The sequence below is a fragment of the Lepidochelys kempii genome, chromosome 9 (genome assembly GCF_965140285.1).
Source record: "Lepidochelys kempii isolate rLepKem1 chromosome 9, rLepKem1.hap1, whole genome shotgun sequence".
In the NCBI taxonomy this organism is placed as follows: domain Eukaryota; kingdom Metazoa; phylum Chordata; order Testudines; family Cheloniidae; genus Lepidochelys; species Lepidochelys kempii.
The window spans coordinates 53,971,766-53,984,860 of record NC_136388.1 but is presented as its reverse complement, the minus strand read 5'-3'; the positions used below and the strand labels follow the sequence as shown (position 1 = coordinate 53,984,860).

At 47.1% G+C, this 13,095-nt stretch overlaps 1 protein-coding gene across 1 annotated transcript in view; it reads right to left on the bottom strand.

Moving 5' to 3' along the window:
* Positions 1-11,260: 11,260 nt before the first annotated feature.
* Positions 11,261-13,095, bottom strand: part of RAB6B (RAB6B, member RAS oncogene family) — a 129,252-nt gene continuing 127,417 nt past the window's right edge. Inside the window, exon 8 of the mRNA XM_073360377.2 lies at positions 11,261-13,092. Within this exon, the coding sequence (XP_073216478.1) occupies positions 13,028-13,092 (65 nt within the window). The 3' untranslated portion in view covers positions 11,261-13,027. The remainder of the gene's footprint in view (positions 13,093-13,095) is intronic.

The following is a 13,095-nucleotide window of genomic DNA, read 5'->3' as shown; positions in this document are numbered from 1 at the left end:
AGCCCAGCAACCCAAAAATCCCTTTAACGTGCCCATCCCTTCTGTGCTCCCCACTCACAGTTGCTATGCGTCCTTGGCCAGTGCAGCCCCAGAGTTCAGAGGTTCATTGCAGAGTTCACCTCCCACCCTGGGTGGAAGGGGGAGGGGGTAAGGAGGCACCTTACATGCTCTGTTGCTCAGGCACTCGCTCCTCACCCTGCCAGCCAATTGCTGCACTTCTCTGCAGGGCTCTGCTCTGGCTTTCTCTACCAGCTGTCCTGCTGGCCACTTGCCATGCCTCTCCACCAGCCACCCAGCTGACCACTCAACAAGATGTCTTCAGGACCCAGCACTTAACACAGTGATTTCAGCTGTTAGTGAGGGAGCCTCACTGCTGGTGCACACTGGGCAGTTTCTTGCAATAGATACACTCTCCCAAAGTAGGTGTAATACTTAGACCTAAGTATCAGTGATTTCAGCTCTGCAGCATGTAATAAGACTCTCAATTGAGTCTAAATTAGCTCTTTTATTATACTATGGAGAGAGGAAGGGTCAAATGGTGTCTAGGACCTTTAAACAGGGCCCACCACCACCAGGTATAAGTACATGTTTTTTTTCATTTGCTATTATAAAAAAAAAAATCAATGTTTTTATCAAATGCCCCCTCCCCCGATGTTTTACCTAGAATTGTTTTTTGTGTGTGTTTTTTTTGTTTCGTTTTGTTTAAATAAATCTGTAGGAAGTTTAGAAAAACATTCCCCACAAAAAATAGGAGTCCACTCTGCCCAGTGAGTGTAGACACTGCCATTCTGATCTGGCAGCATTGCACACCCATTTTATACTCTCTTTGCAGAGATGTAAATGCTACACAAGGTGCAAGAGTGAAGAGGCCAAACCTACATTCCCTGTATAGGCCAGAGATGCAAACTCCAGGATCACTCAGCCAACCTGGATCCAAATCAGTGAGCGGTGGCTTCGAAACAGAGAGAGGGCTAGTCCTGCTCTGGCTGCTTCACACTGCTCCAGAGGCGCAAAGCCGGTTGGAAAGCTGGCTTAGTCAGCTACCCAGGGATCCCCCCAGGGTGAAGGAATTCTTGGAGGGTGTAGAGCTGGCTCAGCTGGATCCTACACACAGCTCTGCACTCCCTATCTCGGAGGATGACCAGGAGAATGGGGGCATAACCAGAATGCTGCTATACTTTGGTTATCCCTGACTGGGCTGTAGGGGTTGTAGCTTAGGGCTACAACCAGCCATTGTAATTTAGAGCAGACCTGAGAAAGCTCTAAACTATGGTGGCAACAGTAGTGGGGTAGAACTGGATCTTGGGAAGGGGAGACTTAAATGGTTTCTTGGCACCCCACCCTCCACAGCCTCCCTGGGCCAGAGCACCTGGGAACTGTTTTAGCAATAATGAGAAGGCCCATCAGATCTGCAGGAGTTAGTGATACACACTCACATTCTTTGTTTTGAATTCAGTCCAGAGTCCGGGTTTGTTAACCAGCCCCCAGGTGCATTTCTCATAGCCTGGCCTGGACATTTGTTCTGGAGAACAGTTGAGCGTGTGAATCAGGTTTCCAGACCCTGCCAGTTTAACAGGCCAAACATGACAAACACCACGCAGCATGATTATCAATGCACTGATTACGCTCGGCCCGATTCAATCCAGGGTGTAATGCTGCTGGCTCCAAGACCTAAGCAGAATGAAGTGATCCTGGTAAAGAGCCAGTGATTATTTGTCATGCAGTGTGTGAGCTTGGGTCTCTCAGCCACAGGTACTCACAGCCCCTCTGTGGTCATAGTTAACTTGATAACCACTGGAGCTGGTCAGGAAATTATCATTTTTATCAAGGTTTCATTAAAAATCCCCAAACTGAATTTTTTTTTGAATACCTGACAATTTTTGAAAAAAAATTTGGCAAAAATTTCTGTTTGGTGCTAAAGCCATTTTCCATCTCTAAAATGTTTTGAGGGAAAATTTTTGACCAGCCCTGTTAATGGTGGTGTGATGGGCTGACTCCCTTGACTTTATTCCCCGTAGTACTGCCTGGCTTCTGTGGTCCATGCATGACTCCTGGAGGCAGGGAATTGGGGAGTAGCCTGTACTAGCTCTTTGTTAGTTCAGACTTGCCATAGTGACACATAAGCGGAACGAACCCAGAGGGGTCTGAACTGGATCCTTGACGTTAATACAGCTGAGCCAGTGGGATTTTACTAGAATGACGAGCACAGAAAGGTTAACTGAGATCTCTGCCCAACCAGCACTTGTAGGTATAGTGATGAGTGACCCCCTCACAGAACTAACCACCAAAAGCACAAACAAAGACCACCTGAGCTAAAAGATTAACTCCATTATCTGGTAGCAGTAGCAGTATCCTACATGATCCACTTGGCCAGTGGGTTACATAGATGTTGGCTTTAATAAGGCAGCCCTTGGAAACAATCCATTGGGAGAGTACGTTCTGTCACTGAAAAAACCACGCAAGAGACTGTGCTTGAGAAGAAGTCAGTTTATTGTTTGTCTGACTAACATGCTAAGTCTTTTATACACAGTTTTATGGAAGGTTAACATGGCAGTCTGCACCCTCTGAGCCAAAAAGAAACTGAAACACCATGATGAGAACTGCCTACAGCCAGTCAAGTGATGAGGGAGGAGTCAGAGTGAGGAGTAGAAAGGGAAGATGAGAAGGGTGAGAAGAGAGGATGGAGAAGGGCTACTCAATTGATAACCCACAATGTGATTTTGGCCTCACGAGCCAAGAAAGCCATCGCTTTGGTGAAGTAACTTAAAAGCTTGTTGACCGATCCAAGGCGGCAGCTGTTTGGCTTCCTTTGTGATAACTTTGACGTACCCAGTAAAGAACCAGGTTTAGCTCCTTCAAGTTAGTTTGTAATTTCCCCATGTGGGTTGGTTTTGATTAAGTTTTCAATTTTATGCTCATTCCATTTATCATTTGACCATCACTGTGAATGTTTAATTTGTTTCTTACACTTATCGGAACTTACTTTTGACATGAGCCACTTTAAATCCTGATGCTGGTAGGTTCTTGGCTTGTTTTCTGATGACCCCAAAGCAATGCCTTGGATTTATTTGTGCATCTTTTTGCCAGCTGTAAGGGTTGAAATCAGAGGCTAGAACTCTGTGCATTTAGTACATTTCGTTTCATCCCTCATGTTGAATAGCTGCAAAGAATCCTGGTGCTATTTGCTCAATTGGCTGGTGTGGAGGCGTTGATAATCTGACACTTATGCATGATCTTCCATCCCTCAAAGTGAAACACAAACTATACCCAGTACATACAGGAATCAAGTCATAGCTGAAATGAGGGCACCGCTGAAGCTGACCATAGCAACTTTTTAGTAACACATGCAGGAGAACAACAGAACAGTTTAGGACATCAAGTGAGGAATAATATCACATACAACTGATGCTCCTGGGAGAATTTAGGTAGAATGTAATTTCTCTCATAAAAATTTGGCCAGAGCGAACAGCCCTCCTGATGCAAAAAATGACAGGAGTTTTTTTTTTCAACAAGCACAAGTGTGAACAAGGACACCTCCAACAGCATGGAGCCCTTCAGCACGGAGCTGTGGTATTGGTTCTGGGCTGAGTGAGAGGGAAGAGTGTCACCTTCTGAACCTTCAAGATCGTCTGGAGTGGGAGCAATCTAGGCTCATAGAGGAAAGGGGAGAGCACTGAGGGATGGAGAGCTGTAGAGAGATGTCTGGGTATAGGATGAGGCTCTGTCTTCTTGTAAGAGCAACTGAATCATAGAATCATAGAATATCAGGGTTGGAAGGGACCTCAGGAGGTCATCTAGTCCAACCCCCTGCTCAAAAGCAGGACCAATCCCCAATTAAATCATCCCAGCCAGGGCTTTGTCAAGCCTGACCTTAAAAACTTCTAAGGAAGGAGATTCCACCACCTCCTTAGGCAACGCATTCCAGTGTTTCACCACCCTCTTAGTGAAAAAGTTTTTCCTAATATCCAACCAAACCTCCCACACTGCAACTTGAGACCATTACTCCTTGTCCTGTCCTCTTCTACCACTGAGAATAGTCTAGAACCATCCTCTCTGGAACCACCTCTCAGGTAGTTGAAAGCAGCTATCAAATCCCCCCTCATTCTTCTCTTCTGCAGACTAAACAATCCCAGTTCCCTCAGCCTCTCCTCATAAGTCATGTGTTCCAGACTCCTAATCATTTTTGTTGCCCTTCGCTGGACTCTTTCCAATTTATCCACATCCTTCTTGTAGTGTGGGGCCCAAAACTGGACACAGTACTCCAGATGAGGCCTCACCAATGTCGAATAGAGGGGGACGATCACGTCCCTCGATCTGCTCGCTATGCCCCTACTTATACATCCCAAAATGCCATTGGCCTTCTTGGCAACAAGGGCACACTGCTGACTCATATCCAGCTTCTCGTCCACTGTCACCCCTAGGTCCTTCTCTGCAGAACTGCTGCCTAGTCATTTGGTCCCTAGTCTGTAGCGGTGCATTGGGTTCTTCCGTCCTAAGTGCAGGACCCTGCACTTATTCTTATTGAACCTCATCAGATTTCTTTTGGCCCAATCCTCCAATTTGTCCAGGTCCCTCTGTATCCTATCCCTGCCCTCCAGCGTATCTACCACTCCTCCCAGTTTAGTATCATCCGCAAATTTGCTGAGAGTGCAATCCACACCATCCTCCAGATCATTTATGAAGATATTGAACAAAACCGGCCCCAGGACCGACCCCTGGGGCACTCCACTTGACACCGGCTGCCAACTAGACATGGAGCCATTGATCACTACCCGTTGAGCCCGACAATCTAGCCAACTTTCTACCCACCTTATAGTGCATTCATCCAGCCTGTACTTCTTTAACTTGCTGACAAGAATACTGTGGGAGACAGTGTCAAAAGCTTTGCTAAAGTCAAGAAACAATACATCACTGCTTTCCCTTCATCCACAGAACCAGTAATCTCATCATAGAAGGCGATTAGATTAGTCAGGCATGACCTTCCCTTGGTGAATCCATGCTGACTGTTCCTGATCACTTTCCTCTCATGTAAGTGCTTCAGGATTGATTCTTTGAGGACTTTGAACTTCAGTGTCAAAACAGAGGGGGCTGTGTCACATTCTGGGGCCACTGTAGCCATGTAACATGGCTATGGCTTTCTCTCCTGTCACTCTCCTCTTAGAAGCTGGTTTTGCTGTTCAAGGGTCTCATATTTATTAATGGCAACAGACTGGCCAGGATCCTAGCCTGGAAAATCATCCTGTAACATGTTCCTCACTCCCCCTTTGTACCCCCCACAGCCTTAGTGTGTTTTCCTTTGACTTCCCTGAGAAAGTAGAGACAATTTGATTCTGCTTCCTTTCTTGGTGCCCTGACTACAATTTGCAAGGGTCTGGGACTTCCTAAATCTCCCATATGCCATCATGTGGGTTTAATGGTTCTCATATGTTCTTTTTGGAGGTTTTGCCGTGTCCCAAAAGTGTCCAGTTATCTGACTCTAAGTCAGGGATCGGCAACCTTTGGCACGCAGCACATCAGGGAAACCCACTGGCGGGTTGGGATGGTTTGTTTACCTGCAGTGTCCGCAGGTTCAGCTGATCGCAGCTTCCACTGGCCGCGGTTCGCTGTTCCAGGCCAATGGTGGGGTGCGGGGGAAGAGAAGGTATTGTCTTATTTTAAAGTGATATGAGTTTGTAAGGAAAACTAGGTTCTCTGGGGAAATTGTGTTAACTACCACATTCCCTTTAACAGATATTTGAGAAGGAGACAACCACCTAATTCCATTAGAGACTAACCAATTTATTTGAGCATAAGCTTTCGTGAACTACAGCTCACTTCATCGGATGCATACTGTGGAAAATACAGAAGACCACTGTATTTTCTGTATTTTCCACAGTATGCATCCGATGAAGTGAGCTGTAGCTCACAAAAGCTTATGCTCAAATAAATTGGTTAGTCTCTAAGGTGCCACTAGTACTCCTTTTCTTTTTGCGAATATATACTAACACGGCTGTTACTCTGAAACCTAATTCCATTGGCATCGCTAATAGAATAAGTTATTTAACAGATCTCAGTCTGCTGTTGGCTTTCCCCACTAAAAGCATGGGGGACTACTCTAGGGCAGGGGTTCCCAAACTTGGTTCGCGGCTTGTTCAGGGTAAGCCCCTAGCGGGCCGCAGGATACTTTGTTTACCTGAGCGTCTGCAGGTACGGCCACTCGCAGCTCCCAGTGGCCGCGGTTCACCATTCCTGGCCAATGGGAGCTGTGGGAAGCGGTGGTGCTCTAGGGATATCTGCAGTTCTGGGATTTTGTGTTCCCATTGCACTCTTATGTGGGACACAATGTTTGGAGCATTGCATTAATTCATTTATCTGGTATGGACTCACCTAGCTTCAGTCTTATCTGCCTGAACACCTGCAGTTTGTTACTTTGGGCCCTTGCTCTTCTATCATTACATGTATGGTTTCAAAGATGTCCCTGGGGAGAGTTTGGTTTCTGCTTGTCTAGATTTACATGCACCTTTGGGTCAATAAGTTATTGGTGGTAGACACCAATGGTCTCTGGTGTCAGATGTACATAAAAGCTTTCTAGTTCTGGGGCAGATGGAGACAAAATGAGGTTCATATCAATCAAAACCATTGGGCCTCCAAACTTATTTGCATATTTCCCATAATATGCTTGCAAAAGTGGGTATAAACATCACCCAGTGCAATATCACCACTGGGAAGGCACTTCCCCTGGGATTAATCTGTAGCCCCATGCACATGAATGCTAGATCCCTATCCTATGCTCCCCACTCACACATCCCATCTCCAAACATGGTTCCCAAGCCCCTAAACTACCATGTCCCCATATATCTAAAAAATAACATTTATGTGTACCTTATTGTAACATTTGACATTAAGCTTTTCAGTGGAATTAAAATCTATCCTTCCTTCTTCTTCCCCCCTGCACTGTCTCTTTTCTTCAGTCTAGTTAGTCTGTGAATTTGAGAACATTTCAATTATTTTTTTTCTCTGCCCATTTTCCTCTCCTTCATCTGACTAGCTCTCTCTGGCATTTCTAATGCACCCAGGGCATTTCTTCAGGTTTCTCTTCTATCGGATTCAACCTGTGTTCACCTCCTTAGTTGTCATCTCCCTATCTTCCCCATCTATATTTTCTCACATTCCTTCCTGGTACATTGATCTCAGTTTCTTTTTCTCCCTCCCTGCTTTCTTAACCCTTTCTCTCCTTCTCAGCTCTTCTTTCCCCTTTCCCTTTCGTTCCCTGTGTTCTCACCTTCCTCCACCATTTTTTTCTCTCTCATATTGCTCCCCTTTGAAATGCCAGGGGCCTGTTTTCTCCTCTGGGAGAAGGGGGATCCCATAGCTTTTTCCTGTCTTCTGGAGTGGAGAGTCTATTCTTTTTTTCCTTTCCCCTCTGGGATCCATTAGGGGCCTGTCTTTCTCCAGTAGGGGCTGTTCCGACTCCCTCACATTGGCCCCACATTCTCCTTCATCCCTGAGATGGGGATGAGGTGTCTGTCTGAGTGCTGCAGGAAGGACAGGCCTCACAGTAGGTCTCCTGTTTCTTGTTAGAGTATCCTTAGTGCCACATAGACACCCAGTGGCCCTGCAGGAGACAGCAGCCCATTGTGCCTATTGCCAACACTCACTGCTGTGGAACTGGCAGCTGCCAGATGTTCTGTTCAGGGCTTGGCTCCACCTGTTCTCCACATCCGACCTAGCTGTGCCTAAAACACCATGACTTTGATTGCTTTTGCTGCCATATAGGGATCCTTTGGAGCGGTCCATCAAAGCAGCAGAGTCAATGGCTTGGGGGTAGCAATGACAAAGGCAGTCTCAGGTTTTTATGATCACAGCATGGTTACATCCATCCCTGCTCATTGTCTTGACATAGTTTTCATTCCGATACTACGGCTCTGAATGAAGACTGACAAGGAAGAACTGTTGCTTCTTCTGAGGGCGGTTCCATTTCTCCCGCTTCCAAAGCAGATATTCTTGGAGCCATCGCTGCCCTGGCCTTTCTTCGGAAGTCTACATTAGTTATACTGAAAAGATGTCAAAGCACAATAACCTCCCCAGCATGCTTTCACCCCTTGACACTGAGATGAATAGCTACCAAGGGCAAGTCCCTAGTTAGACTTAGAAAACCTTTTAAAATGATTTGGTTAGCATTGATTTTTCTCTAACTTTTTTCCATTTCATCTGGTTTTATCATTTGCATAGTGCTCTCTGATGTTCCCATGAAGTATGCTAGAGAAGTAAAATTGGAGGGAGTCTTACAGGTAACTGTTTAAATCAATTACGCCCCAGGGATTTTCCATACCATAGAGGGTTCACGTCCTTCCGCCCTCATAAGGTTCCACATGACTGGCTCTTGTGCATACAAATGACAAGTCAGCCTCAGATAGTATCACCCCCAACAAAGGGCTAAGTCAAGGTTCCGTTCCAGTTTTCAGAATGAAATTTAACAACACTGCATTCCTGACAGCATGGGAGGCAAACAGGAGCGGAAAGTACAGTGATAACAATGTAGCAAATAAAGAGATTTGGTTATTAACACAATGAATGGGTCACAGTATAAGGCTGGAAAAAATTAAAGTCTACATGACATGAGAGTCTATATAAGTGATGTGACTGGGGGGAGAGAGGGGGAGCAGAGAGAGTAGGAAAACTGCCTTATGGCCAAGCAGAACTGATTACTAATGCAACGAGGGAGGAGGTAAATGAAATTCTAAATACCTCATATTCAGGTCTGGCTGCAAGTCACATTGAGACAAACGACTCTTATACTGAAGCTCGGCTATCATTTCTCTAAGGCTACTGATGAGGGGAAAAGAAAAAAGCTAAAGGTTCTCCAGATTGTGTGTGTGCATCTGTGTGTGGAGCGGGGAGGTTTATTTTTCTACAGGAATATTGCATGAGGAAAGCTACTTCATAAAGCAAAAATCAGTACATTCATTAAGTTCACACAATATCCTGTCACTCAGGCCAAGTACTGTACTAAAGATAAGACAATACACTGCAACCCAGGTGACACTGAATTGGTTTAAATTGCTGTGAGGTAACAGGCAATCTTTCAGCAACCACCATTGTTCTCTGTGTTTGTGTTTACACTGAGTGTGCATCTGCACAGCTCCCATATACAGATGGAGTGGATGTGGAGCTGTTTCCATGTGCATTTTTTTTTCTTGCTTAATGCACATCTATGTGTTATTTTATTGATGAGATGACAAATCACAAGTTATCTGACAACAACAAGAACCTCTTATTCCCACACATTTTATTTTCCACAACTGTTGTCTAAAGCAGTTGCATGTCATAACAACAGCGGGATATATATATATAAAGCATCCATTCGCTCACACACAGGTGCATGCACACACATACGTACACCCACACAGCCCATATAGTTTTTGTTTCACCCACTGTTGTTATGACATGCAACTGCTTTAGACAACAGTTGTGGAAAATGCAATGTGTGGGAATAAGAGGTTCTTGTTATTGTCAGATAACTTGTGATTTGTCATCTCATCAATAAAATAACACATAGATGTGCATTAAGCAAGAAAAAAATGCACATGGAAACAGCTCCACATCCACTCCATCTGTATATGGGAGCTGCGCAGATGCACACTCAGTGTAAACACAAACACAGAGAACAATGGTGGTTGCTGAAAGATTGCCTGTTACCTCACAGCAATTTAAACCAATTCAGTGTCACCTGGGTTGCAGTGTATTGTCTTATCTTTAGTACAGAACTTGGCCTGAGTGACAGGATACTGTGTGAACGTAATGAATGTACTGATTTTTGCTTTATGAAGTATATATATATGTAAAATGTGTGTACACAATACAAAAATTACATCCATGTTACCAAAACAGTCTTCCCTTTTTAGAAGACAAGACCTCCCCGATTCATCAACCACCTGCCTTTCTTTACTCATATAGAAAATGTTCCATAATAAAGAGCAACCATCATGTATGGACCAGTCAGTTGAAAAGTACGGTGGCCCCACTGGACAAACTTTATGATTTTGCAGTGATCTACAGGAGTGGCTTTGGCCACCATTTTGGAGCTGGAAGAGTGGGTGGACACTTAGTGCTCAATCCCCATTGAAAGTGAAACACATCTGAATATTGCCCAGGCTCAAACAGGCTCTTTCCAACAGGAACAGGATTTTTTTAAAAAAGGTATCAACTGTTTGCAAGCACTTACTCCTATTCAAGGGCAAATGCAAAATGGTGGCCACTGTTAACCATGGTGAATGGAATTCTATGGGTCAACCATACTTTTTAAGTGATAGTAATGTAATTTTTCCATATAGTCACTATAGCATGTGTGTCTCTCTTCTACTATATGCATGAGGAAAAAAACCCACCAGTACATTATACTTCAAGAACTAGGCCCATACAACATTAGCAACTAAAAATTCTTAAAAACATTGATTGCTATATCAGTATTTCTGCACATACCCCCTCTGGGATGGTATAATACTGTGTAATGCATGATGGTGAGACTTACATGTATTGAACACTCTGTCTGGGAGTTGGGTAGTCACCCCTAAAACATGAGATAAGAAGTGTATTACACTGCCCCCATCATATATTTCCCCCTCTGTTTATCTCTCTCTAAATCAGGGGTGGGCAAACTTTTTGGCCTGAAGGCCACATTGGGGAAATAGAAATTGTATGGCGGGCCATAAATGCTCACAAAATTGGGGTTATGGTGTGGGAGGGGGTGCAGTGGTGAGCTGGAACTGGTTGTTACATTTAGAAGCCTTTTTAGAACTGGTTGTCCCAAGGGCTTCTAAATTTAACAACAGGCCAAAAGTGGCACCTTAGGCGTCGACTCCGTGGGTGCTCCAGGGCTGGAGCACCCATGGGGAAAATTTGGTGGGTGCAGAGCACCCACCAGCAGCTCCCCTCCGCGTCCCCGTCCCCAGATCGCCTCTGCCCCTGAGTTACGCTCCGCCCCACTCTGCTTCTCCCCCCCACTGCTCCCCGTCTTCCCACGAATCAGCTGTTCGCACGGGAAGCCTGGGAGGGCTGAGAAGCAAGCAGCGGCTTCGCACTCAGGCCCAGGGAAGCGGAGGTGGAGCGGAGGTGAGCTGGGGCGGGGAGTGTGAGGAGGGCCGCTGCGCCGCAGCAGGTAACCCAGGGGGCGCGCAGGGGAACTGCTCCCCGCCCCAGCTCACCTCCACCTCCCTGGGCCTGAGCGCGAAGCCGCCTCTCGCTTCTCAGCCCTCTCAGGCTTCCTACATGAAAAGCTGATTCGAGGGAGCCAGGGGACAGGGGCCTTCAGGGGAGGAGGCGGTGGTGGAGCGGAGGTGAGGCCGGGCGCAAACTGGGGCCGGGCGCGGGGTGAGGAGCTGTCGGTGGGTGCTCTGCACCCACCAAATTTTCCCCGTGGGTGCTCCAGCCACTTTTGATGTGATCAGTGGGGGGAGCAGCTGCTCCCCCTGCTCCCCCCGCAGCTATGCTACCCCATCCCTAGGAGTCAGAGGGACCTGCCAGATGCTTCCTGGGAGCCACCCCAGGTAAGCACCGCCGGGACTCCCCACCTCGCCCCCGGCAGGTCCCTCTGGCTCTTAGGCGCAGGGTGGACACCCACTACGGTGGCCCACGAGACCCTCCTGCCCAGTTCCGAGGGCAGTCAGGAGACAGGGGTGGATGGGATGGGGGTCCCGGGGGGGCGGGGATGGGCCACGACCCCCTCCTGGGGTTAGGAGGGAACCGGTTGTTAAGATTTTGGCAGCTCATCACTGGGTTCGGGCTTTGGGGTGGGGCTGGGGATGAGGAATTTGGGGTGTAGGAGGGTGCTCTGGACTGGGACCGAGGGGTTTGGAGGGCAGGAGGGGGATCAGGGCTGGGGTAGGGGTGCAGGAAGGGGTGCACGTTCCAGTTGGGAGTGCAGGCTCTGGGGTGGGGCTGGGGATGAGAGGTTTGGGGTGCAGGAGGGTGTTCTGGGCTGGGATCGAGGGATTTGGACAGCGGGAGGGGGATTGGGGCTGGGGTTGGGGTGTGGGGAGAGGCTCAGGGGTGCAGGCTCTGAGTGGCACTTACTTCAAGCGGCTCTCAGAAGCAGCGGCATGTCCCTTCTCTGGCTCCTACGTGGAGGCGCAGCCAGGCTTCCCCATCCGCAGGCACCGCCACTGCTGTCCCCATTGGAGCACCAGAGGGGGCCATTGGATTGCGTAGCAGCCGGAGCAGGGCCATCCCGTGGCTTCCAGGAGCCGTGTGGTGCAGCCCCCGACCCTGCGCCGCAGCTGGAGCGCTGGAGCAGGGCCACACCACGTGGTGCAGCCCCCGACCCAGTGCCCTGGCCAGAGCGGGTCTGAGCCCCGTGATATGGCCCTGACCCAGCGCCCTGGCTGGAGCAAGGGCCAAGCTGCGTGGTGCAGCTTGCAGGCTGGCTTAAAACGGCTCGCGGGCTGGGTCCGACCTGCGGGCCATAGTTTGCCCACCCCTGCTCTAAATCTATATATGGAGATATAGTTAGAGCTATCACATCACACACTTATTTTATATATTTGCAGCATGATTTGTTCTACCATCAAATCTTCTACTGTACCGTTAACGTTTTGTTTAACCAATCAGGGACTAGTTTGCTACAAGCGAAGTCCTATATCGAATGCTGAAACTAACCAGACTGTAGTATTCTGGGGAGCTTTTCTGTAAGTTTACAAATATACAAAAACAAAAGACCAACCTCTTTCCAAAAAAACCCAAGTCACTACTTTTCATCTGGCAAAAAGTTGTATACACATGATTTAAACTTTCCTTTTTAAATGTTGAACTGGTTTTGGCAATTTTAATAAAGTACAATATATTACAACCAAACCAAAAAAATAGCAAGTTTCAGTAACAGCTGTTAAGAGTGATGTAATCTGAACATTTTCACCCACCCCTCCCTAGAGACAGAGAAAAAAAATCCTCCACCATCCAATAACTCAATTTGTTTCTTTAGGAAGCTAACCAATAGGAAGCAACACAACAAGCGTGTGGTATCAAATGAAGCTGACCAATCTTGTGCTCTGTATTAGCAAGAACACCCTCCTTCACTGGCTGGAGGATCCTGTGGTTTGTCCAACTTGATGTCAATCACTG